This window comes from Mustelus asterias, chromosome 20 (genome assembly GCF_964213995.1).
Source record: "Mustelus asterias chromosome 20, sMusAst1.hap1.1, whole genome shotgun sequence".
Classification (NCBI taxonomy): Eukaryota; Metazoa; Chordata; class Chondrichthyes; order Carcharhiniformes; family Triakidae; genus Mustelus; species Mustelus asterias.
Genome location: NC_135820.1, coordinates 34,519,795 through 34,544,828, shown reverse-complemented (window position 1 = coordinate 34,544,828; position 25,034 = coordinate 34,519,795). Strand labels below are relative to the sequence as shown.

The 25,034-nt window shown below is 47.3% G+C and overlaps 1 protein-coding gene across 1 annotated transcript in view; it reads right to left on the bottom strand.

The window, feature by feature from the left end:
* Positions 1–6,470, bottom strand: part of LOC144508466 (protein-glutamine gamma-glutamyltransferase 2-like) — a 65,732-nt gene extending 59,262 nt beyond the window's left edge. Inside the window, exons 1-2 of the mRNA XM_078236404.1 lie at positions 6,185–6,470; positions 5,676–5,855 (exon numbers count right to left, since the gene is read on the bottom strand). Coding sequence (XP_078092530.1) covers positions 5,676–5,855; positions 6,185–6,194 — 190 coding nt within the window. The 5' untranslated portion in view covers positions 6,195–6,470. The remainder of the gene's footprint in view (positions 1–5,675; positions 5,856–6,184) is intronic.
* Between the last annotated feature and the right edge of the window lie 18,564 nt (positions 6,471–25,034).

The window sequence follows — 25,034 nt, the reverse complement described above, 5'->3', positions numbered from 1 at the left end:
AAAGTGAGAGGGTATGGGATCCAAGGGGCTGCTGCCCTGTGGATCCAGAACTGGCTTGCCCAAAGGAGGCAGAGAGTGGGGATAGATGGGTCCTTTTCTAAATGGAGGTTGGTCACCAGTGGAGTGCCCCAGGGATCTGTTCTAGGACCCTTGCTGTTTGTCATTGTCATAAATGACCTGGATGAGGAAGTGGAGGGATGGGTTGGTAAGTTTGCTGACGACATGGAGGTTGGTGGGGTTGTGGATAGTCTGGAGGGATGTCAGAAGTTACAGAGGGACATTGATAGGATGCAAGACTGGGCGGAGAAGTGGCAGATGGACTTCAACCCAGATAAATGCGTAGTGGTCCATTTTGGCAGGTCAAATGGGATGAAGGAGTACAATATAAAGGGAAAGACTCTTAGTACTGTAGAGGATCAGAAGGATCTTGGGGTCTGGGTCCATAGGTGGAGGAGGTGGTTAAGAAAGTGTATGGTGTGCTGGCCTTTATCAATCGAGGGATTGAGTTTAGGAGTCCGGGGATAATGATGCAGCTTTATAAGACCCTCGTCAGACCCCACTTGGAGTACTGTGCTCAGTTCTGGTCGCCTCATTACAGGAAGGATGTGGAAAACATTGAAAGGGTGCAGAGGAGATTTACAAGGATTTTGCCTGGATTGAGTGGCATGCCTTATGAGGATAGGCTGAGGGAGCTCGGTCTTTTCTCCTTGGAGAGACATAGGATGAGAGGAGACCTAATAGAGGTATATAAAATGTTGAGAGGCATAGATCGGGTGGACGCTCAGAGGCTTTTTCCCAGGGTGGAAATGGCTGCTATGAGAGGACATAGGTTTAAGGTGCTGGTGGGTAGGTACAAGGGAAATGTTAGGGGGAAGTTTTTCACACAGAGGATGGTGGGCGAGTGGAATCGGCTGCCGTCAGTGGTGGTGGAGGCAAACTCAATAGGGTCTTTTAAGAGACTCCTGGATGAGTACATGGGACTTAATAGGATGGAGGTTTATAGGTAGGCCTAAAAGGTAGGGATATGTTCGGCACAACTTGTGGGGCCGAAGGGCCTGTTTTGTGCTGTAGTTTTTCTATGTTTCTTTCTAACTTCCCCTCTAAGTGTAGTGTTATTGTACACTTGCTAAAATGATGATGCAAAGTAATAAGGTGACTGACACTGGAATGGCAAAAGAGCAAATTTCAATACACAATGTATGGTTTTTAATTAATTTACTGAAAGGGCAGAATTTTCCCCACAGGCTTTGGGACCCCATTGTCAAGACAAATCAAAGATCTCCTGCGCACATTTGCACGGAGGGAGATTGGCCGAACTCCATTTGACTCTTCCATTCTTGCCATCCTATTAAGGGCAGTTGGGTGGCTCCCTATGAGGGAATTCAATGGAGCCTCAAATGGGGCTTTTGGAAGCATAAATCTAAATAAAAATTTTAGAGGGGCCACACCAGCAGGCCCCTCGGAGCAAAGGGAAAACCATCTGGCAGAAGCATCTGGGTCTCGGGTGGTCGCCTCTTTAGGGCATGGAGTTTCTTGTCTCCAATGATCCCCCAGCTTGCCACAGAAATGCCACCTTCATGAAGCTGGCCGTCTCTGCACATGGTTGGGGGACTGTTCCACCACTGGTTAAATGCCAGCAGAGCCACAAAATTTCCCCAGTTGTGGTCTGAAGTGTATGAATTGCTTGTCTTGCTCTCTGCAGTGGCTCGGCAAACTGCTTCCCAGGTCACCTTAGGAAACATCCCCGTTGGTGCAAATGCATCGGGCAGCTGTGGCAATGTGGCTCCCCAGCTTCCCCCTCCTTCAAGCCCAATATCACAGGATCACAAAAAATCAGCCCAAAAGTTTAAAACCAGGTATAATAGTAGAAATAAAAGCTTTCATAAATTTACCTAAAATTCCTCTACATGCTTCCCATTAAGATGGCTAAAAAAGGAATTACATACAATGCGCTTATAGATTTGTTCCTAATATCACACCATGATTTCAGCTCAATGCTCTTGTGTTTTCTATTTCTAGATTAGTTCTGAACACATTTTGCATCGATAAGGTGGCTTCCCATCGAAAAATTGTCAGAACTGACAATGGCCTTACATATATTTGACTTCATCCTAACCGCAGTCAGTACCAAGCAAAGTCTGAAATGTTCTAATGGGTAACCAGCAAGTTTTCAAATTTAATTTTCAACCTTTGATAGAAGAATTCTGAATACATTTTTCTTTGCTCATGTTAACTGAATTCCTTTTAGCCCCTCTAGGAAGTATGGTTGAAAATAAAATCAAAACTGACTGTGCAGAACACAATTACTGCATTCCTAACGTTGAAAAGATTACATGTGCAGACAAGCTAAGTTAATTAAAACAATAGACAGGATTAACAGCACAGAAATCATTTGGACGTTATCTGTAGAATTTCACATAAAACATTGATTTTCGACTTGTGCTTTGTATTTCAGTCTTTATCATCGAAAAAGATTGCATTTGATGCTGGCATTAAAATTGCAACTCATCTATACCACTTTTCAGATGGCTACTTCAACTGGCATTGAGGGGCTTGGCGCCTAGATTGTTTTGATAGCACAACAAAAGTTTGTGTAAATAAAAGGAAACAGAATGGGACCAGAAAGTTCCAACAGACTATTTGATTATATGCAAGACTGCACTGCAGATGAACAGACATTTTTCACAAATGTTCGGGACACTCTTTAGGAACGGTGAAAGGTTTGTGCAGAATTATGCAGCATAGGCACATTTTTTACTCCAGGTTAGACTTGGAGGAGCCAAAGAAGCTGACAGAACGCTCAACATCGGCAAGGCAGAAAATGGGTGTTATTGAATGCCTGGGAAGGTTCACAAGGTCTTTATTCCATAAAGAGGAAAATTATGTGGAAGGTTTAATTGACAACTTTGCAATATTGCTCATTTTACAAGCCCCGCCAACCTTTGAAAAAAATACTTGCTGGTTTTGTGACTCACTTTGTCACACAAAAAATCTCTCTGCTTTGCCCTCTACATCCTGCTCAACTGCAATTGCATGGACTCACATTGCATGGGCTAAACTATTGCTTCGACACTTGCTTCTCCCGTTGGTCAGGATAAGACACCCAATTTCCTATCAGTACAGGAATTTACTGGTGCTCACAAGGATCACAAAACAATTCAGGTGTTTGTCTAATTGCTTGAACTGTCTTACCCTTCTGGTCAATCTGTCCAATCATCTCAACCCATATCTGAAACCAGCTGCCTCACAATAATCGACAGGGACTCTCATGATCTCTTACACTTTCTCCTCCTGAACACAATTGTTAGAAGCCACCACCTCTTTTATGGATTTTGTGTACATTTCAGAAGGTATTTTCCATAACTTTTAACATCTCTGTTTGCAACTTTAGTGAAGCAAATCAGTGAATCAAATGGTCTTAAAAGAGTTGAATCACAACAGCAGATAGAAATAAAGTTAAAACCTAATCTATCATATTGTAGAGACCGGGGAGCGTTCATCATATATTTTGGTTTCTCAGTTACTGTAAGGGATTAAGTGTGTACGATTTCCTCTCATAATCTAAAACTCTAACTATAGGTCTAGGGGCTTATACTCAGCACAATGTTCAAGTCTAAGTGAACAATGCAGCTTTAGAGTAACTGCTGGGAGAAGGGGATGCATGTGTGCCCCTTATTCATTTATTTGGGCATGACGTATATTCCCCTCTGTCCAAGTCTTGGAATCATTCTTGATGTCCTCTCAACTACTTAGACAAACTTGCTCCATTAGTCTTTCAGCACTCTGCTCCACTCCACTCTGGCTCTGAAGTTATATAATCATGCAAGCTACTTCACAACGATACAAATATGCCAATATTATTCAGCACAGAGAAGCAATGAATTCACAGCATTCATCTCCATTTCCCTATGTTCTGTCTATTACCCAATTGCTCTGCAGTTCTAGTGGATGCACATCCTCAATTTTCCTGTGGAATTTTAATGGATTCAGAATCCTTGAACTTAGTTGGGACAGGTTGGAAGTGCATAGGCATTGGTAGGCACAACCTCAATCTCCACCTATTGTTAACACCTCTTCAGTATGAATACTGGCAATTTTGTTCAAAATGGCATAATAATCAGTATAAGCTAATTCTGGCAAGAGATTTTTACTTTGTGCTGAGTTTTCAGTAAACACAACCCTTCCCTTTAGCAACTTTATAATTTCATTGCAAGCAACATGTTTCCTCAACTGTGCCAGCAATGAGCTTTGACAAATAGAAGCACGGATTTGAGTTGGGCAGTAATAATGTAGCTTGGATTCTCTATCCTTCCATGTTGGGCAAGTGGGGGAACTATGCTCTGTGCACATGAGAACTTTGTATTTCCCTTTCCCTCAGAACCCTTCTAAAGTACAGCCAGGTGAGCAGAATGGAAGGAATTTGTTATGTGGAAATTGCTTTGAGAAGATATAGTACAAATGCTCATATCAGATGTCTCTCTGCTACTTTATCAGATGATTTAATAAATTTGAATTTGAAGCAATTATAAGTCTAGCCTTACATTGGCAGTAGTTAGTGTAATAAACTACATTAACATATCATTCAAATGAGAAAGGGTAGCATGGTGGCACAGTGGTTAGCACTGCTGCCTCACAGCACCAGGGACACGGGTTTGATTCCCGGCTTGGGTCACTGTCTGCGTGGAGTTTGCAGGTTCTCCCCGTGTCTGCGTGGGTTTCCTCCGGGTCCTCTGGTTTCCTCACACAGTCCAAAGATGTGCGGGTTAGGTGGTTTGACCATGATAAATTATCCATTAGTGTCAGGGCGATTAGCAGGATAAATATATAGGGTTACATGGATCGGGCCTGGGTGGGATTATTGTCGGTGCAGGCTCGATGGGCTGAATGGCCTCCTTCTGCACTGTAGGGATTCTATGATTCTATGAGACATTAGACCAAAACCTTGTCTGCTCTCTCGGGTGAACACAAAGCCTCCCTGGGCACCGTCTTGGGAGAAGAGCAGGAGAATTCTGCCTCAGATAAAAGCAAAATACTGCAGATGCTGAAAATCTGAAATAAATACAGAAAATACTGGGTAAACTCAGCAGGTCTAACAGCATCAGTGACAGAGTTCTTCTGGCTCTTCACGCCAGCGGGATCATCTGGTCCCGCCGATGGCGCACCCCGCTGCGGGTTTCCCGGCGATGAGGGATCGAATCAATGAGAAATACCAATGATAGCGACGGGATCAGAAGATCCCACCTCCAGCTAACGGCGTGCCACCTCCCATCACTGAGAAACACACCACAGGGAGGCCTGAGAATCTTTTCAGGTATAAATTCAACCGAACAGTATTTTATACAGTAATTTATGTTTTTATTATTATAGGAGAATTCTCCCAATGATCTCACCCATATTTATCCCTCAATCAACTGATAGGGCTGATCTGGTCATTTTTTCGCATGTGTTGTGTTTTGGAGCTTGCTGTGCGCAAATTTGGCTGCCAAATTCCCTTTCTTGACAACAATTTCAAGCATTTGGTTTGGTTTTAAAACGTTCTGTATACCCGGGGGGGCAGATTCCTTTTAATTTCCATGATATCTGAACAAGGGGGGGTCACAAAACACGGGACCAATGCTTCTTGTCTCCTTCATCTCTCTCTCTCTCTCACACACACACACACAGGACTCCCCTACCTGTTTCCACAATAACGGAGATCTGATCCTGGGCGGGTTGGTAGCCCCTGCCGGACAGACTCACGGTGATGGTGAAGCGAGCCCCCCGTCTCACAACGAGTCGGCTGAAACCGAAATCGGCTGTCCTGTGGTCTCTGTGGTTGACCTCACACTGAAAATCCGTACCGGCCACGGCCAAAGCTAAGGAGGAAGCAAGAGGAAACGGTTACAGTAAGGGGGAATCCGCAAACCTGATGTGATTATCCCTAACTTCAATTTTAACAAATCGCAAGTATCAATCATTCCACCTTCTTCAATTTTTGGAGAGTAACAATTTCTAGTAGCCTAATATATAATGTAACAGAACGTTTCAGAACATTCAACTCTCAACAGATTTTTTTTTTCTGTTTCAGGGCTAAGATTTTAAGTTGTAATATCTTCCCCACACACTTTTGTCACTGCAACAACTTCATTCATTCATTCATTCACTCCAACAGGTTTCTTTTTCTCTGCTCCTGAAGCTCTCTGACCTTGTGCCATGTTTTCTTCCTCCTTAAAGGTTGTCTGCTCGTCTCACACCTCTATGTTCCAACTCTGCATTTCCACTGACCACTTTGCAAACTTTTATAGCCGCGCCAAACGCGTCACGCCAAAGCTTCTCGCAAATCACAACAGAACCCCAGAGTGTGACATCCGATATATGCAAATTGGAGGGTGGTAGAAGCTGTACATCAGGGTTTTTTTTAAAAAGAAAACACAGCAGAGCTCCCTCTGTGGGCACAGGTCATGCGAGGGGAGCCACGTCCAGTCACTCATGTGCTGAAAATCCCGAAGTTGCTGAATCACCCCAGAGAATGAGACAAACATTCCTGTGCCAGGTGGAGAGATATTTTAGTCTTTCTTTTTCATCGAATGAAGCGTTTTCCATGAAATCACTTCATGTATGAGAATAAGAGTTGGAATTGAAGTGAGGAGGGTTGTACCACTGGGTAGAGGAGGCTGCTTTCACAACATCCAGCATAAACGTACATATAAGACTTTGCATTCATCCTGAACAGTCTCAGAGCTTTAACTTTGCACATAACGGATGCAACTCGCCCCACATAGAATAATAGGATTTTGAAGAGATGTTCTCTCCCACTGCTATTTGTAGCACTTTCCACTGAAATCTACTACTTTTTATTTGTGTCAACTTTTTCATTATAAATGATCAAGCAGAAGATACGGCCATCAGTATTTCTGTGGGCATGTGTCAAACATTTGAAATAGAAAAGCCCACCTTAATTATTTGTGTGGTGTCGGGAGTGGCTCGGTTGCGAGATCACCTGCCTCCCAACTGTAAATTGTGGTTAGTGGTCCACTTCAAATCTAGCTGACACTCCAGTGTGGGAATGCTCGACTGTGAAAGTGCTATCCTTCACATGAACTGAAACCATGAGGGCGATTCGCCCAAAAATATTCTAAGTGCCAAATTTACGTAAAAACTGGAGTAAATCTTTTCAAATGATTTTCAAAATGAATCTCCCACACTCTGAGCACTACAGAGTGCCTGAGAGAGAGTCACGTTGAAAATCAGTGGACGGGACCTATTCCCGCTGGAGAGGACGACAGCAAAGTGCTGAGTGGGCCACTGCACGTGTCGAGCTGTCAGCGTCGAGATCGGCGCATGCACAGTAGCCCCGCATTGCCGGCGTCCTGATTGCTGGCCAGCTCAATTGCTGGCTAGCTCCGCGACCTTCTCATTGCTGCGCCTCCGATCCCCTCATCCCTGATTGCTGACCTCCTGGACCTCTCCGGGCCAGCCCCGATGTCCCCCCACCACCAGACCGCCCCGGTCTCCCCGACCTCTTCTCTCCCCCCCTCCCCCACCTGCAGTCCTAATCCGCTCTGGCAGTCCCTCACGCCCCCCCCCCCTCCACCTGGCAGCCCCGACACCATTGACACCCCCCCACCCGAATGGCCAGCCCGATCGCCGACGTCCCTCCCTCTGCCACTGGTCCCAATGTAGAGTGGCAGCAAGACCACTCACACCCACCAATCTCCCCCCCACCTCCAATTGGCCCCAGCCCTCTAGCCCTGACCCCCCTGGCTCCACCCTCTTGGCACTGCCCGATGCCTGGTGGGCAGTGCCAGGGTGCCTCTTGGGCATTGCCAATTTGCCCCTTGGGCAGTGCCAGGAGGCCAGGCTGGCAATGCCAGGCTGGCAGTGCCCAGGGGGCACCCCCCCTTACTGCTAACTTCTGGGAGGGGCCTGCATGCTCTCCCTTCACTCCAGTGGAGTCGGGCCACCACTTCCCTGTTAGTGGGGAGTTGTTGAACCCCGCAGGAATGAACCACTCCTGGCGGTGTTGAGGAGATGCTAAGTCTCAGGCCCGCTAATGGGATTTGAATCCAGATTTTAATATTAAAATCTAATTGGCGTAGAGCTGACAACTCCAGATATCTTGTCCCCAGAGACTTGCGGAAGCCATGACAAGAGCAGTGCGGTGGGCTGGGAGATTGTCCCCCCATATCTGTCCTCTCAGGCGGAAGTGAAAGATCCCACGGTTATGTTTGAAGAGTTGGGGGGGGGGATGGCGAGGAGCGGAGGGGGGCATTCCAAGTGTCCTGGACAATATTTATCCCTCAATCAACATCACAAAAAACAGATTATGTGGCCATTATTACAATATTGATTGTGGAACTTTGTGTGTGCAAACTGGCTGGTGTGTTTTTACTATATTTATTCGTTCACACTGACTGGACCAGCGTTTATTGCACATCCCTAATTGTCTTTGAGAAGCTGCCTTCTTGAACCACTGCAGGCAAAGTGATGGATGTACACACACAGTGCTGTGAGCAAGGAAGTTCTAGGATTTTGACCCAGTGAATTTATGATGGTGATTACACTTCAAAAGTACTCAATTAACTTTAAAGTGCTCTGGGACACCCTTATGCCATGAAAGGTACACAAACTATTCCTCAAGCAGTAAGGGTTCACTCCAGTGTTAACCCCTGGAATTTTATAATATATTATTTTGTCGAAGTTATTACAGTCACAAAATGGAGACCCACCAATTCCAACAGACATCGAGCACTACACAACTGTAAAAAAAAACTGCACTAATTTAGAACTGAAAGTTTTGAAAATTTTTGTTATATATTTAAGTAGTTGCATGATTGCTTTTAAGCACTAATCACATGATTTGATAGTGATGTGATTAGGGTATTTCAATTTCTATTCTCTACTGGAAACAGCTCCTTCAATAAATCTGCTGTTGTTATTTTGAATCTACGTGTGCAAACCACATTGTGGCGAAGGATCCAAGTCTGTTTTGCAGCATGAGTGGGTCCTCGAGAAACTACAGAATGTTCCAAGGGCTGATTGTGGTTAAAGAAAATAAGGATGTTTACTGAACATTGTCTGCCAAAGATGTCAAGAATTCTGTACAGCTATGTGTATAAGTGATAATGATTCAAATGAAGGATTGAAATGATGTTGAATTTTATTGGTTGAAAGTACACACCAAACTGTAAGGCTATTGGTGCTTTAACTGGCATGTTCTCTCCCATTGGCTAAAAGGTGCTATAAATGATGCTGTTTTGTGGAACTTTGTTAGAACATCATTGTGTTTGTTCCAGTGCACAAACAATAAAGGCGTAGTTTTGAGTACTCACCGTGTATCATCTGGTTAATCCTCAACAACATCTTTTACTTTTTGTTTAGAACCCACAACAACTAACATAGGACATTACAATTCTAAACTCTATTCTCAACCATTTAGAGGTTAAAAGCCATCAAATGTCAAACCTTATATAAGTAGGAGACATAGGGGCGAATTTTCCCCGTTCTGCCTGCCACAGGAGTCATAGCGGGCAAGGGGCAGACCATGGAAAGGTCCATTGACCTCAGGTGGGATTTTCCAATTTCGGGGTGAGTGCAGCCAGAAAATCCCACCCATAGACGTAAAAAATATAAAGCAGCACAAGCACTGAGGAACTATCAGTGGCAAGAAATTTCAACTGTTTAATTTTTTCATTACTGTTTCACTGGTAAATGAATTAAATATATCAAAAAGAGATCATTCAGCACATCTGGTTATGTGTGAATGGTGTATAAGGTTTCAAAGGGTTTTCTGAATGTGTTGTAGAGTGTGTCAGATGTTCAATAAAATATGTGTTAATAAAAAATTCTGCTATTTAATGATTTTATTGGTTTAAATGAAAATGCAAACATTGGAGTTCATTATTAATGATTTAACCCAATTATAAGAGGTGAGTTATTAAATGCACAAACACATTTTTGATATTTGTGAACTGATAATATTTACCAAAATACGTTTTTATTTCAGAACAACCATTGAGTACACAGAATAAAAATTCTGACTGTGCAATATGTAAAATGGCTAATAATGAATCATAGACCATTTTACAACTCTCTCGATTTTTATTTCCATTTAAATCCATTTGCTATCAAACATTTTGCACTCTCTCACCAAGTGAAAACCATCATTCTCATGTTTAAATTCACCTGCGACATGCCATTAGTTAACTTCCTACCAGTTTTCCCCAGGCAGCACTGTCAATTATTCGAGGGTCACTAAACTATCTGGCTTATGCCATAAGATTTACTGCAGGGCAGGGCGTGGAGGTAGGCCCCAAGCCTACCTCAGCTGGAACTGGGATCAAACTCCACAGTGTTGGCACTGTGGTTGCCTAGCCAACTGAGCCAACAGGCACCCGTAACTTTCAATATGTCTCCTATAATAGCCAGAAATGCCTCACTATCCCATGGAGGGACACAATCGATCTATCAATGAATTGATATCATGGCAACTTTATCACAAAGCAATGCAATACTTTTCTGTGACAGTTTGCACAAAGACACTTGTAACCTTAGTGTAAGTCACTAGAAAATCTTAAAAAGTCACAACATTGGTGAACCTTCAAATTTACGATTCCCCAGATAATTAACTGATCTCAAGGAGTTAGAGAACAGGACACACTGGGGTCCAGTGGCACTTTCCTTTAATCTATTCTAAAGGTCATTCTAACACTTGTGAATTCTTCTCCACATTAAACATCTTGCAGCTTCCCTGATCATTACTGGAGTTGTTCTGGGAAGTTACAGCAACTACTGGCACAGTTAAATATAATAGTTAATGAATGGTTATAAAGAAGGCTCGTGTTGGGATGAAATCCAACCAGTTTGCCCTGCCATTATAAAATAAACAGGAGCCTAGCTACAAGAATTACATCAGGAGAAACTAGCTAATAACTCCTGGTACATCAAAATTCCTACTCTTCCCATCACTGTTGCACTTTTGGATGCACCTCCACATTACAGGTTCCCAGTAGAAGACACAAGAATGATTGATATAAAATGAATAAACTCTCTCTGGGATTCTCTGCCTTATACCCATCAAATTCCTAGAAAATCTCTCAAACATTTCAACGTCAGCACGACATGGACAAACTTTCGCAAAGGCCTAACTTGATGTGACATCAGGGGTATTTCTTGGGCCAGGAGACTCAAACAGAGACGGCTTTGTGGGCTCCCCGCTGGACACCACATCCTCCGCGAGTTTCCGGCAGCTGGATTTCCGGCTAATGTACTCTGCCTAATGTATTCAGCAGTTCATTTGAATCTAATTTAAATGCTATTAATAGGCCCGGGACTGAAATCTCCAGACCCACTTGCCTCTCCCCGATCCCCCCCACCCACACCCCGCCCCCTAAAGTAGTTCACTCCAGCAGGGTTTAGTATAGCTCCCCACTGAAGTGAAGGGGGGCAATCGAGGCCCTCCAGAAGGTCAGGTACCAGGGGGTGCCTCTGGGCATTGCCACCTTGGCAATGCCAGCTTGGGTCCCCGGCACTGCCCAAGGGGCAAAGTGTCAATGCCCAGGAGGCTGCGGGGGGGGGGGGGTTCAGCACTGCGGAGGAGGGGAGTCAGGACTGCCAGTTGAGTAGATGTGGGTGAAGGGGGGGGTGCGGGAGATCGGGATGGGCCAGGAGGGGGAGGGGAGGGGCTGGGTCCTGGCATGTTCGGGGGGCCAGCGATCGGGCCATGTGGGGGATTGGCCACATGGCCGGCAATGTGGAGATCGCGGGGTTGGCCAGCGATTGAGCTAGCCAGCAATCGGGAGGCCGGCAGACATGGGACACAATGCATGCACCGATCTTAGTGCTGACAGATGTTTGAGCCCCCTGCAGTTCAGTAAAGGAGATGTGAGTTCTGCTTCTTCATAAACGCCCTTTATTTCTTTGACCCAACTCCACACGCAATTCCCGACCAACACCCAGTGCTACTTGTAGCCCCTTTATATATCAGTAACTTCTACTGAACAATTGACATCAAATTAGGACTTAATTGGAAGGTCTGTTAACCCATTCCTAATAGTCTTCCCTTCCTCGGAGAAAAAAAATATTTTGATGAATATTGTTTCCACAGGAAAACAGAAAACACAAAATACACTCTAAAAATGTACATTCATACAAAAATATGCCCTTCCTTAATAATGTCCAAAAGTTTCTTTGAACTAGCCCCTCTCTTAGTAAAACAATCCGATAACTGATAGCTATCGATCCATTTAATTTTTGATATTTCCTCTTTGTCCAACATTTGCTTTAAGCTGATTATGTTAATCCTCAACCTTTTCTCGTTTACAGTTTTTATGGAGTGCACATTTTCCCAAAGGGATTTATTGTCAATGTGATACTCAATGCGTATTTTACCTAAATCCCCTAACCCCAAAATTTCTGTTAATATCTGGGATATGAAAAAGGCCATATCCACTGCCTCTACAAGGCTTAGTGTCTCGGTGACCAATGTGCTTTTTACCACTCTCCTTATTTTCTTTGGCCGTGATTCTCCCATCGTGACCCGCAACTTTTCTGGCAGGTCGCGGTGGCAGATACACGTTGCCGGCCTTGTTCCAGGATTTGCGTATGTGCCGGGAACGCATGCACATCTCCCAGAGCCACGCTGGAAAACAGTGGGAAGGCAGGTAAGTCATTTGAATCTTTTTTAAATATGTCTTAAATGTAATTTAAATCCAATTATCGGGAACTTATTGGTCCTGATTGAATCTCCCACCCCGCCAGGGGTACTTCATTCTGGTGGTGTTTAGACTAGGTCTCCACGTTCGGGGAACTAGCAGGAGACCCCGCCGGAATGAAAGGAAGGCAGTCTGGTCCCCCCAGGGGATCGGGTGGCGGGGGGCTGGTGCCCCGTGGGCATGGGCACCCTGGCAGTGCCAGCCTGTGCCCCCGGCACTGCCCAAGGAGCAAAGTGCGCATGCCCAGGGGGTAACCTGGCTCTGCCCACTGGGCATCGGGCAGTGCCAAAGGGATGGGGCCTGTTGTGGGTGGGGCCTATGGGCAATCAGTGGGGTTGGTGAGGTCCCACTGCCATTCTGCAGACAGGATCGGTCTAGGTTGGAGGGAGGGCAGCGATTGAGGCAGGCTGAAGGGTGGGGTTGGTCTGCCTCCGGGGGAGTCTGACCCCTGGGTGGGGTCAGTAGGGGGGGGGTCTGCTGGGGTGAGGGGGTGGGGGGATTGCCACTGATGTAGGGGGGAGTGGACTGTACATCAGGGCGCTCCGGGATGGGGGGTTTCAGGGCTGGCCCGGGAATTGTTGTGGGGGCCACGATCAGGCCGTGGGGGTGGGGGATGGGGGGGAGTTGGGGGGGGGGGGCGTTGCTGGAGGGGCAGTGCTGCGGGAGGTCCCAGCCTGGCCAGCGATCGAGATTGACAGAATGGAGCCAATGCGTATGTGCAGAATTCCAGAACTGTCAGACTCTGGTGCAAATAGCCCCCCCCCCCCTGGGTTTTTCATGATATTCATGATTGTGACCTCTGCACTGCACAGAGTGGGGAGATTTGAGTGAGAAGCTGAACTGAGAAAACAGTTGGGATCTCGAACAGTTTTCCCGCCAATTCAGCGCTTTTGGGAGAATCGTGGCCTTTATTTCCAACACAAGGGGGCAACTTTTCCATTTTCCCCAAAAATAAATATTATAAAGTGCCTGAAAACCCATCACACAAATTGGCATAGGATGCATCACTACAAACTAGGAGATTCAGGTGCCTCAGATCACCCAAAAACAGGAACCTCAAAACACACTCCTGCATTTAGTTTGGACAAGGTTTCGTTTGCTCTCATTATGTCTTCCACCATAGGATCATTCATTTTTGTACTCAACTCTAGGACATCAAAACTAGCATCTGGTCTGGTATGTCTAAGTAGCCAATTCAGTTGCCCAGTCAAACTTCGGAGTTCCTCTTTTTCTGTCTTAGAAACCACCGCACCCTTTTGTGAAGCCCTACCATGGCTAATTACGATTGGGCTGATACTCTCCAAATAAGATTGCTGACGTAAAATGACACCTGAATCAGTCGATCCAATTTCCGGCCCAATACATTTGAAAGCGCCTGAAGCCTGACTTCCAACGCTGAATTCCTTCCTCAGCACATAGATTACAATAGCTTCAAAATCACTACTACCACCCCACAAAAAAAATCACCGACATGCATCATAAAGATACCAGAAAGATTTCCTTCATAGTGCCAGTAAAACATCGCAGGATCTGCTTTCAACTAGCAACAGCCTAACTTTAACAAAACCGACCTTTGCGAAAAATACCAAACTCTAGATGCATCATTTAGCCCATATACACATTTAACCTCCAGAGTACCCCTTCTGTGTTAGCTGCCTCTTCGGGAGGACAGAGAAACACGTCTCACTGAAGATGATGCCCCTGCAAAAGGCAGCTTTTATATCTATAGATTTGCATTCCAATTCATTTGTAGCTAATAGAGACAAGAGATCTTTAAAATAACCTTTCCTGCTGTAGGTGAATCCACCCTGAAATCCTGGTCTTCGAAATTTTCTTCAAATCCCCATGCCACAAGCCTGGCCTTTGCCTTATAAGTTCCATCAGGAAGGGCCTTTTCTGTGCAAATCCATCTGTGAGATAGAGCTCTTTGTCTCCTATCTGGTACCTCCATGTATACCCCAAATTTACTCCAATTATGCAGTTCTTGCTGTTTGACATCTTTTATAACTTTTTCATCTAATTTATTGGAAGCCACCAAAATCTCATGAGCATGTGGTCTTCTACTCCTAGGAGCATTTGTAGTCTTACCCATATTCCGAGAACTTGTCAAGCAATGCCCCCTATCCCACCTCATTCTGTTCGACCACTGCTTGATCTTTCCCTCTTGTTGTGCGATGTTCTTTCAATAGTTCTCATCTCTTCCTGTGAACACGTTAACTATCGGATTTACTGTCTGAGTTGATTCTACGGCTGGAATTTTACAGTGGCCCCGATCTGCCAGATCGTAGTTTGCTGGCCAGCTTAATCACTGGCCAGCCCGGGACCCTCGCATTGCGGCCCCTCCACCTCCCCCCCTCCACCCCGACGGCACGATCCTGGCCCGATCGCGGCCCCCACAAGCATTCTTGGACCACCCCCCCTCCGTCCTGGAGCGCCCCGATCTCCAGCCTCACCCCCCCCCCCCCCCCCCCACCCCCACAGTGGCAATCCCCCCCCAGGAAACCCCTCTGCATGGGAGGCAGATAGCCACCCACAGGAGGCACCCCCCCCCCCCCCCCCCCCCACCCCGACAGACTACCTCCTCACAGCCTGCTCTGATCACTGGCCTCGCTCCAGCCCTCAACAATCCCAATGCAGAATGACAGTTGAATCCTCCACCCCCACCGATCACCCCTTGGCACCTAAGCTTCACCCCTTTGCCCCATAGGCTCTGTGCCTTGGCCCTGCCCCCCTGGGTCTCCCCGAAGCCCGAGGGGCAGTGCAAATGGGCCCCCGGGCATGGAACTTTGCCCCTTGGGATGCCCATGCCCAGGGGGCACCACCTGACCCCCTGGAGGCACTGACTGCCCCCCCCTTCACTCTGACGGGGTCTCCTGCTTGTTCCCTGAACATGGAGAGCTACTGTAAACCCTGCCAGAGTGAAATACTCCTGGCTGGATGGGAGATGTTATCGGGCCTGGAGAATTCTGTGCCGGGCCCGATAATCACGTTTAAAATACATTAAAAAGAGATTTAAATTACTTACCTCTGGTTCCCAGCATGGTCCCGACTGCACCTGCTCTCTGGCTGTGGGAGGTGCGCATGCATCAGCAACATATGTGCGAATCCCGCAAAGTGGCCGACACGTGATTCTCCCATCCCGATGCACCAAAACACATGTGTGTTGGGATGGGAGAATCACCCCCATTGTGTTCCTCTGCAGATACCCTGTCTAATTCAGCTAACTGGTCCTCATAATTCTGTAACACATTCGTTTCAGATGTCCCTGGTTCTTCACCATGTTTTTCTGTTCTTTCTGAATTTGCAAGTTTGTAATCTGTACCCATTATCCTTGATGAATGCACCCTAACAGTCTGATTACCATATTTCAAAACAATTGTTTTGCCATCTATGCCTATAACCTTCCCTGGGCCTTTCCATTCATTAAAATTGTCTCTCTTATAGTATACTGTGTCTCCTTGCTGAAAGACGGTGTTTGATGGCCGTTCATTGTGTCTTAATGCTCTGCGAATTCTTTCAGAGACTTCTACTTCCAAAATGTCCTTCTATTTATATGGAATGCATTTGAATGCTCAGCAAAGGCAGAGCACTCAATTTTAGTCCCTTCCCAAGCTGGAGGCTGGTCATTCAAAATGGACAGAATTTTAGGATTTCTACCGGATACTAATTGATACAGACTGTAGCCCCTAACCATCTATAATGAATTCTTTGCATGTACCGTCCATGCTGAATTTAACTTACAATTTGGTCTATCTGCCAAAATTTTCCAGAGCATGTCATCTGTTACCGCTTAGTTTCTCTCACACACACCATTACTAAATGGGCTTTCCGCAGCTATATTCATGACTATGATATTCATGTTTTCACACATATCCCTAAACTCATCGTCAGCAAATCCCCCCTCCCCCATTGTCTGTAAGGAACTTTGCCATTGGCCGCATTCCCGACCCTATCCATTTTTCCATGATCTGATTCGGGATTACTCTCTTTTCTTTACTACGTACAATGTTGATCGACTAAATCTGGTCGTTAAATCTACAAAGTACAAAATGAACATATAGTTTACTTTATCCCAGATCTTAAGATCTATGGCCACAATGTTGTTAAAATCTCTGACGAAAGATCGAATTACTATTGGTCGTGATGGCGTCCTTCCATACATCCTACAGACCTCACACCGATCACTGACCTGTTCTATAAGCTTAGCATAGTCTTCATATCACACCTCTGCAACTTTTAATAAATTTTGCAATCTCCGGGGAGATGGATGCACAAATTGCTGATGCAGGTTCAACACAATGGACCTGATTTTACCATTTTCATTCTAAGTGCTGAATCTGGGTGCAATTCAGGTCCGTCTTGGAAATCTGCTTTCAGGCGCCCCCATACGCACTTTGTCTGAAAAATAAATTGCGGGTCTGAATCACGCTGTGGGTGGGGCTTAATGCACCCAAAACAATCGGAGCTCTGAACTGCACGTGCGCAGTTAGAAAAAAATTTGAAAAAGCGCGCCCGTGTCAGAGTGCTCCCGGGCCGCAGAAAGCGGAAAAAGCGGCCTGGGAGCAAAAGGTGGGAGCGATGGCCCCCATAGACATCACTGTCCCCCTTATCCCCCCACCGCCCCCCCCCCGCTACCCAGACCGATCGCGAACCCCCTGCTCCCTTTCCCCACACTGATCGCCCACAGAGTGGCAGTGGACCCCCCTGCTCCCCCCGACTCTCCCACCAGAGATACATTTTACCCGCCTCCCCTCCCCCAGAGAATGATCTGGCCTCACTCCCCCCCCCCTCCCCACAGAGAATGATCTGGCCTCACTCCCTTCCCCCCAGAGAATAATCTGGCCTCTCACTGCCCCCCCCCACCCCCGCCAGAGAATGAGCTGGCCTCACTCCCCCTCCCCCCTCAAGAGAATGATCTGGTCTCACTTCCCCCACCCCTCCCCCCGAGAATGATCTGGCCTCACTCCCCCCCGCCAGAGGTACATCTGACCCGCCTCTTCCCCCCCACCCCCAACCAGACAACGATCGCCCCCCACCCCCACTGAGCAGCCAACAATCGGGCCTCCCTCCTCCCTCCCCCCAACCAGAGAATGGTCTGGCCTGCCTCCCTCCCCCCCCCCCCCCACCCCCCACCACCGATCTGAGTCAGAGAGCCCTTGGAAGCACTGAACTCACCTCTTCAACAGCTGGAGCGCCCAATTCAGACTTTTATTCAGCATGTCCATTTTGGCACAATTCCGGATCGGCGAACGTGGTGGTAAAGGGGCAAATGCTGATAAAGTTGGGCAGGCAGTTCATTAATTCAATTTAAATGCATGCAAATGCATTTAAATCGCTGTTGCGCCCGTTTCGGGCACAAATCGCATCGCGGCCATTCCGGGTTCTCGGTAAAGTGGCCATCTGCGCGGGCGCGGATCGCGTTAATGGCCTCACACCCGACTTTACCACATTTTCGCACCTGAAAACGGGTGCGACGCAATGGTAAAATCGGGCCCAGTGAGCTTTTTATCAGCTAATGTCCCATTTCTGGGTACTAATAACACTTCCTTAACCTCTTTACCCGAAAAATTATTTTTCATTAATGGAACACAATAGTGTTCCCATTGTGTAAATTATAAATCCACAGTTTTTCCAAAAACTATTGCCTTATCATTTTCTATATCCAGTTTCATGTGTGCTTTCTTTATCGACGGTCTACTCAGAAGCCACGGTGAACTCGGAAGGTGAACTGGGCACAACATCTGCGCTAATGAAATGATTCACTCCGGCAATATTGCAAGGGATCACTACTCTTTTCAGTGACTTCAGGCAGGGTATTATCACCCCAAACCTGAAACTTGTGGAACTTTCAAATTCTTTAACCTTGTTCCGATTTTCAGCATTTAAAGAGTCCAGGGAACATTTTAACCCGTCAATTCCACACACAGTAGACATACAACCGCTGTCCAATTAAAGGACTCCGCAACCAAAACTTCCATTACAGGAGTACAACTTCTCATTATTAAGACAATGCCTTCTTTCTGGTCTCTATCTTTTTCCTCTTGCGATTCTTCCATGTCATGTGTGGCTTCAAACACTCTATTAGATTATTTCCGACAGTTGAAAGCATAATGAAATTTAGAGTCACACCAAAAACATCAATTCATCATACTGTGGGCATTTTGGGGGTTCATTTTCCTGTTACCATTCTCCATATCCTTCCTCCTGCTATAGATATTAAAGGGGTTTTTGTCCTCGTAATTTCTGGGTCCCAATCTTCTGCTATATTCTCGTAGCCTGCTTGTGCCTTTACGATCTCGCCATCCGGCTTGATTTGACCATTTTGAGTCTAAGTGCCGAATCTGGGCGTCAAATAGATCTGAGCCTGGAATCCTCTTTCCAGCGCGCCCATACACGTTTTGCCGGCTCCGGTCCGATTGGCGCTGTGGGCGGGGCTTAGCGCTGGCAGAGTGATTGGAGCTCTGAACTGCGCATGCGCAGTTCGAAAAAAATCTGACAGAGCGCGCCCGGACGTGAAAAAAAAAGCAGAAAGCGGAGAGAGCAGCTCTCTGGTGGTCATCCTCTGGGGTGGGGGGGGTGGGGGTGGGGGGAGGTGGGAGGCGGGACTCAGATCATCCTCTGGTCGGGGGGGGGGGGGGGGTCCGCCGCCACTCTGCGGGTGATCCCTCCTCCCCACCGGAGGAATGAATCCCTCCTGCCGGAGTAGACGTGCGGCCATGCCATCCCACAAAACCTTCAGGATGAAGCGATTCCTCGCTAAGAAGATGAAGCCGAACCGGCCGATTCCACAGTGGATCCGCATGAAAACCAGCAACAAGATCAGTACAAGTCCAAGAGGAGACACTGGAGAAGGACCAAGCTGGGCCTGTAAAGAGATACACCATCACTGGTACACTACCAGCCACAGATTACTCTTCCCTGCAGGGGCAAGAGAGCAGGAGAGATGGCTGGTAAGGGCGGGATCAGGGCGTAATACGGATCCGAGCCCGGAATCCTGTTTGCAGCGCCCCTATATGTGTTTTGCCGGCTCCGGTCCGATTCGCGCTGTGGGCGGGGCTTAGCGCTGGCGGACCGATTGGACTCTGAACTGCTCATGCGCAGTTCGAAAACAATCTGAAGCAGCGCTCCCGGGCGCGAAAGAAAAAAGCAGAGAGAGTGGCTCTCTGACACAGACCACCTGGGGGGGTGTGAGGAGAGGGGGTGTGACGTATCAGCCTCTGGGGGGGTGCGGTGAGAGGGGAGGGGGTGTGAACGATCATCCCCTGTGGGGGCGGGTGGGAGGAGAGGGGGTGTGACCGATCATCCCCTTTGGGGGCGGGGGGGGGGGTGGTTGGGAGGAGAGGGGGTGTGACATATCATCCTCTGGGGGGTCGGGGGGCGCTGCCACTCTGCGGCCAATTGGTGGGGAGGGATGGGGCAGGGGGTTCTGCTGCCACTCTGCGGCTGATCCCTCCTCCCCACCGGAGGAACGAATCCCTCCTCTCCGGAGTGGCCACATACTTCAAACACCACGACTGTCATTATTCACCTCAGCGTTCCACCTGCCCCCTCCCCCAGGGGATGATCGGTCACACCCCCTCCCCTCCCACCCCCCACCGAGGATGAAATGTCACACCACCTCTCCTCCTCCCTCCCCCAAGAGGAGGAGCTGGGTCAGAGAGCCGTTGCAGTCTCTGACCCTGCTCTTCGGAGGCTGCAGCAATGACTTCGGATTTTTATTCGGCAGGTCGATTAGAGCGTGGATCCGCATCGGACCAGAAGACAGTAAAGTGGGATTTGGCGGTAGAGTTGAGCACGCGGTTCATTAAGTCGATTTAAATGCATGCAAATGCATTTAAATCGTCGGGCTGCCCGATTCGGGTGTGGGCCGGACCCGCGCCAGAATCGGGTGTCGGTAAAGCCGTGATCTGCTCGGAATCAGGTGCAGATTGTGGTATAGGCCCGACGCCCAACTTTACCGCGATTTCGCGCCCGTTCTGGTAAAATTGGGCCCTCTGTTTTATCACTGACTGACCCACTTGTGTCATAAAAGTCAGAGGGATAGAATGTTTCCTTAAAAAGTTTTTTAAGGCCTCTGACATTTGATCGAATAAGATATTTTTATCTGCAAACTTAACTCCTGTCAAAACCAGGAGCCTATCCATATTTGTAACTTTAGCACAGTCCAGTAAGTTAAATGCCAACGTGGACTGTGGAAATTCCAGGTGGTGTTTTTGCAGCCTTTTATATAGTCTAAATTCCATCACATGCTCTTCAATAGAAATATCCTGATTTCCAAAATCGATCAAATTCTGATCAGGCTTCATACGCATTTAATAAATTATCCTTTTGATAAACCTTATCCATAAAGTTTAATAAATTAAACCTTCTTCCGAGTTCAAATATTCCAACTCCAATTCGGAAAATACTTTGCATCTGATTTTACTTCTATATGGTAAAGAAAGAGCCAAGGCAATACCTTGGTTCCTTTTCCCCAAAGCAGTTAACATAGTGTGGTGAACCATCGTTGGTTCCCACTGTGGGGTTGTTCTAATGTTATTGTTGGGCTAGGGTGTTCACACTGTGGGATTGTTCTAATGTTGTTGTTGGGCTAGGGTGGGATTAATACACCTGTGGTTGTTACTGTTGTGGCACATCCCAGTCGGGCTCCGCCTCCTGGGAGAGGTATAAGACCCCCTGCTCAGGCGGGACCTCGTCAGTCTGGGGTGGTGTACTTACGTTCTAGTAGTTCCATTGTTAGGCAATAAAAGCCTTCAGTTACCGAAGCCTTGTGTCTTGAGTTCGATTGACGTGCATCAATTTTATTGCCTAACAATGGAACCCTAAGAAACTGATACAGACGACCATCCGCCTCAAAAGCCGTGTAGTGTCGGTCCTCTGGGCGGATGGGAAGTTGGTGGTAGGCGGACTTAAGGTCTATGGTGGAGAACACCCGGTACTGCGCAATCTGATTGACCATATCAGATATGCACGGGAGAGGATACGCATCCAGCTGCGTATATCGATTAATGGTCTGACTGTAATCAATGACCATCCGGGGTTTGTTCCCGCTCTTAACCACCACGACCTGTGCTCTCCACGGACTAACACTGGGCTGTATGATCCCTTCGTTGAGGAGCCGCTGAACCTCAGATCTGATGAAGATCCGATCTTCAGCGCTGTAACGCCTACTTTTAGTAGCGATGGGCTTGCAGCCTGGTACCAGATTCTTGAATAAAGAGGGTGTGGTGATCTTTAATGTAGAAAGATTGCATGCGGGGCGCTTTGGACAATTTGGAGACTGCAGCTGGTCCCCTACTGTCAGCGAAGGGAGTGGCCCACCGTACTGTAGGATCACACTCTTCATGTGGACCATAAAGTTTAGTCCGAGGAGAATTGGTGCGCAAAGATGCGGCAACACAAGGAGCCTGAATCGCCCGTTTGTTGTCCCCTGCGCGGACACGTCGACTGCCACGGTGATCAAGGCATTCCGTGATCTTTTTACCCTGTTCGGGTACCCCAGCTGTATACATAGCGACAGGGGCTCGTCGTTCATGAGTAATGACTTGAGGCAATTCCTGCTCTCATACGGGATTGCCTCTAGTAGGACCACGAGTTACAACCCTAGGGGCAATGGACAGGTGGAAAGAGAGAATGCTACAGTCTGGAAGGCTGTCCTATTGGCGCTGAAGTCCAAAGGCCTTCCAGTCTCCCATTGGCAGGAGGTCCTCCCAAATCCGCTTCACTCCATTCGCTCCCTCCTGTGTACGGCAACCAATGCTACTCCCCACGAGAGGATGTTCTCATTCCCTCGGAAGTCGTCCTCGGGGATATCTTTACCAGCCTGGTTGACGTACCCAGGACCCGTCCTTCTGCGGCGACATGTAAGGGCCCGCAAGTCCGACCCCTTGGTCGAACAGGTCCACCTCCTCCACGCCAACCCTCAGTATGCCTATGTGGCATATCCTGATGGGCGAGAGGACACAGTCTCGATCCGAGACCTGGCGCCCGCAGGGGACGTAGCAACTCCTGTCGCTCCCATACCCCCAGTGACGAATCCCTTATCCCTTATTTCTTCCCCGGACGTGGCGCGGTCTGCACCGGGACCAGTGCATAACAGTTATACTCCACTGTACAGCTTGCCTGAGACCCGGAGATCGGCGCCATCGCAGAATGTACCGGGATCCCCTGCACTACCGCTTCATCAGGGTCAACCGGCCTGTGAGTCCGCGAGAGGACAGCCGGACGCTGTTTTGGAGAGAACGCTTCCGCAAGCACCTACTCCGGTGTCACCGCCGGTATTGAGGAGGTCACAACGACGGTGCGGTCCTCCAGACCGTCTGGACTTATAATCTGTTGACTTTTTTTTTGTCTGTTTTCGCACCCCGCCGGCCTTTGTTCTCAAAGGAGGGGTGAATGTGGTGAACCATCGTTGGTTCCCACTGTGGGGTTGTTCTAATGTTATTGTTGGGCTAGGGTGTTCACACTGTGGGATTGTTCTAATGTTGTTGTTGGGCTAGGGTGGGATTAATACACCTGTGGTTGTTACTGTTGTGGCACATCCCAGTCGGGCTCCGCCTCCTGGGAGAGGTATAAGACCCCCTGCTCGGGCGGGACCTCGTCAGTCTGGGGTGGTGTACTTACATTCTAGTAGTTCCATTGTTAGGCAATAAAAGCCTTCAGTTACCGAAGCCTTGTGTCTTGAGTTCGATTGACGTGCATCACATAGTCCACATGATGACTTCATTTCTCCATTGGTCATGAGGTTCAATTTCTGAGAATAATGGTGAATAGTCATATGCTGACACTTTTACATTTTGTTGCCTCTTACTCTCTCTGTTGATTTAGAATTTGATTGAAGTCTTCTTTTATCTCTTTGAAAAAGTTGTAACTTGGAGCCCTTTACTTGGAACCAACAACCAGCCTCTGCTACCACTGTTTAAGCCCCCTGGCTGCAGTTCAGTAAAGAAGACATGAATTCTGCTTCTTCAAAAACTCCCTTTATTTCTTTGATCCAACTCCACATACAATTCTCCATCAACACCCAGTGCCACCTATAGCCCCTTTATATATCAGTGACTTCTACGGCACAATGGCACAGTGGTTAGCACTATGGAACCTGGGTTCAATTCCCAGCTTGGGTCACTGTCTGTGCGGAGTTTGCATGTTCTCCCCATATCTGCGTGGGTTTCCTCCAGGTGCTCCAGTTCCTCCCACAGTCTGAAATACATGCTGGTTAGGTGCATTGGCCATGCTAAATTCTCCCTCAGTGTACCCGAACAGGTGCCAGAGTGTGGCAACTAGGGGATTTTCACAGTAACTTTGTTGCAGTGTTAATGTAAGTCTACTTGTGACTAATAAATAAACTTTAAAAAAAACTTTACTGAATAATTGACAACAAGTTAAGACTTAATTGGAAGTTCTGTTAACCCATTCCTAACAACAGATCAGCACACATGCAGTGGTCCGTTCAGTGCTATGCTGCCGGTCACTCCAGCGAGAATAGGCCTCGCCCACTGGTTTCTGGAGTGAATCACAAAGCACTAAAGAGAAAACAACAAGTGCAGAGAGTTGTTATGTCGGGTTCCCATCCACTTTCCACTGCCCCAGAACTTTCAGGGATTCCTCACATGGATGGGGAAGGGACTGCACTCCGCAGAACACAGAGTTTGGGAGATTCGTTTTGAACCTCCTACTGAAAAAAACGAACGTGATTTACTCCAGTTTTTACGCAAATTTGACACTTAGAATTTTTTTGGGAGAATCATTCTCATCATTTGTACATATAAATCTTCACAACAGGAAGAATGCCCGAAGGCAAAAGTCCATATAGCACACAATCCAACAACTCATGAACTTTGACTTTACTAAATAGTTGCTCTATTGTCAAGAAGTTGTGAAAAGTGCATGGAAAGTCACCATTTAGTGCCAGCAGAAAGCTAGAGTTTTACCATCAGAAGAATGTGAGAATTTTGTTCTTGCATAGATTTCACCTTCATGATTCAATTTCATGGTGGGGCAAGCAGATGCCAGAACTGCTTACCCACTGGTCATTGCCAGCTACGTACATTTAAGATGGTACATTTCTTCAGGGCTGGCCAAAGTTATATTTTGGGCGGCACGGTAGCACAGTGGTTAGCCCTGCTGCTTCACAGCTCCAGGGTCCCGGGATCGATTCCCGGCTCGGGTCACAGTCTGTGTGGAGTTTGCACATTCTCTTCGTGTCTGCATGGGTTTCCTCCGGGTGCTCCGGTTTCCTCCCACAGTCCAAAGATGTGCGGGTTAGGTTGATTGGCCAGGTTAAAAATTGCCCCTTAGAGTCCTGAGATGCGTAGGTTAGAGGGATTAGTGGGTAAAATATGT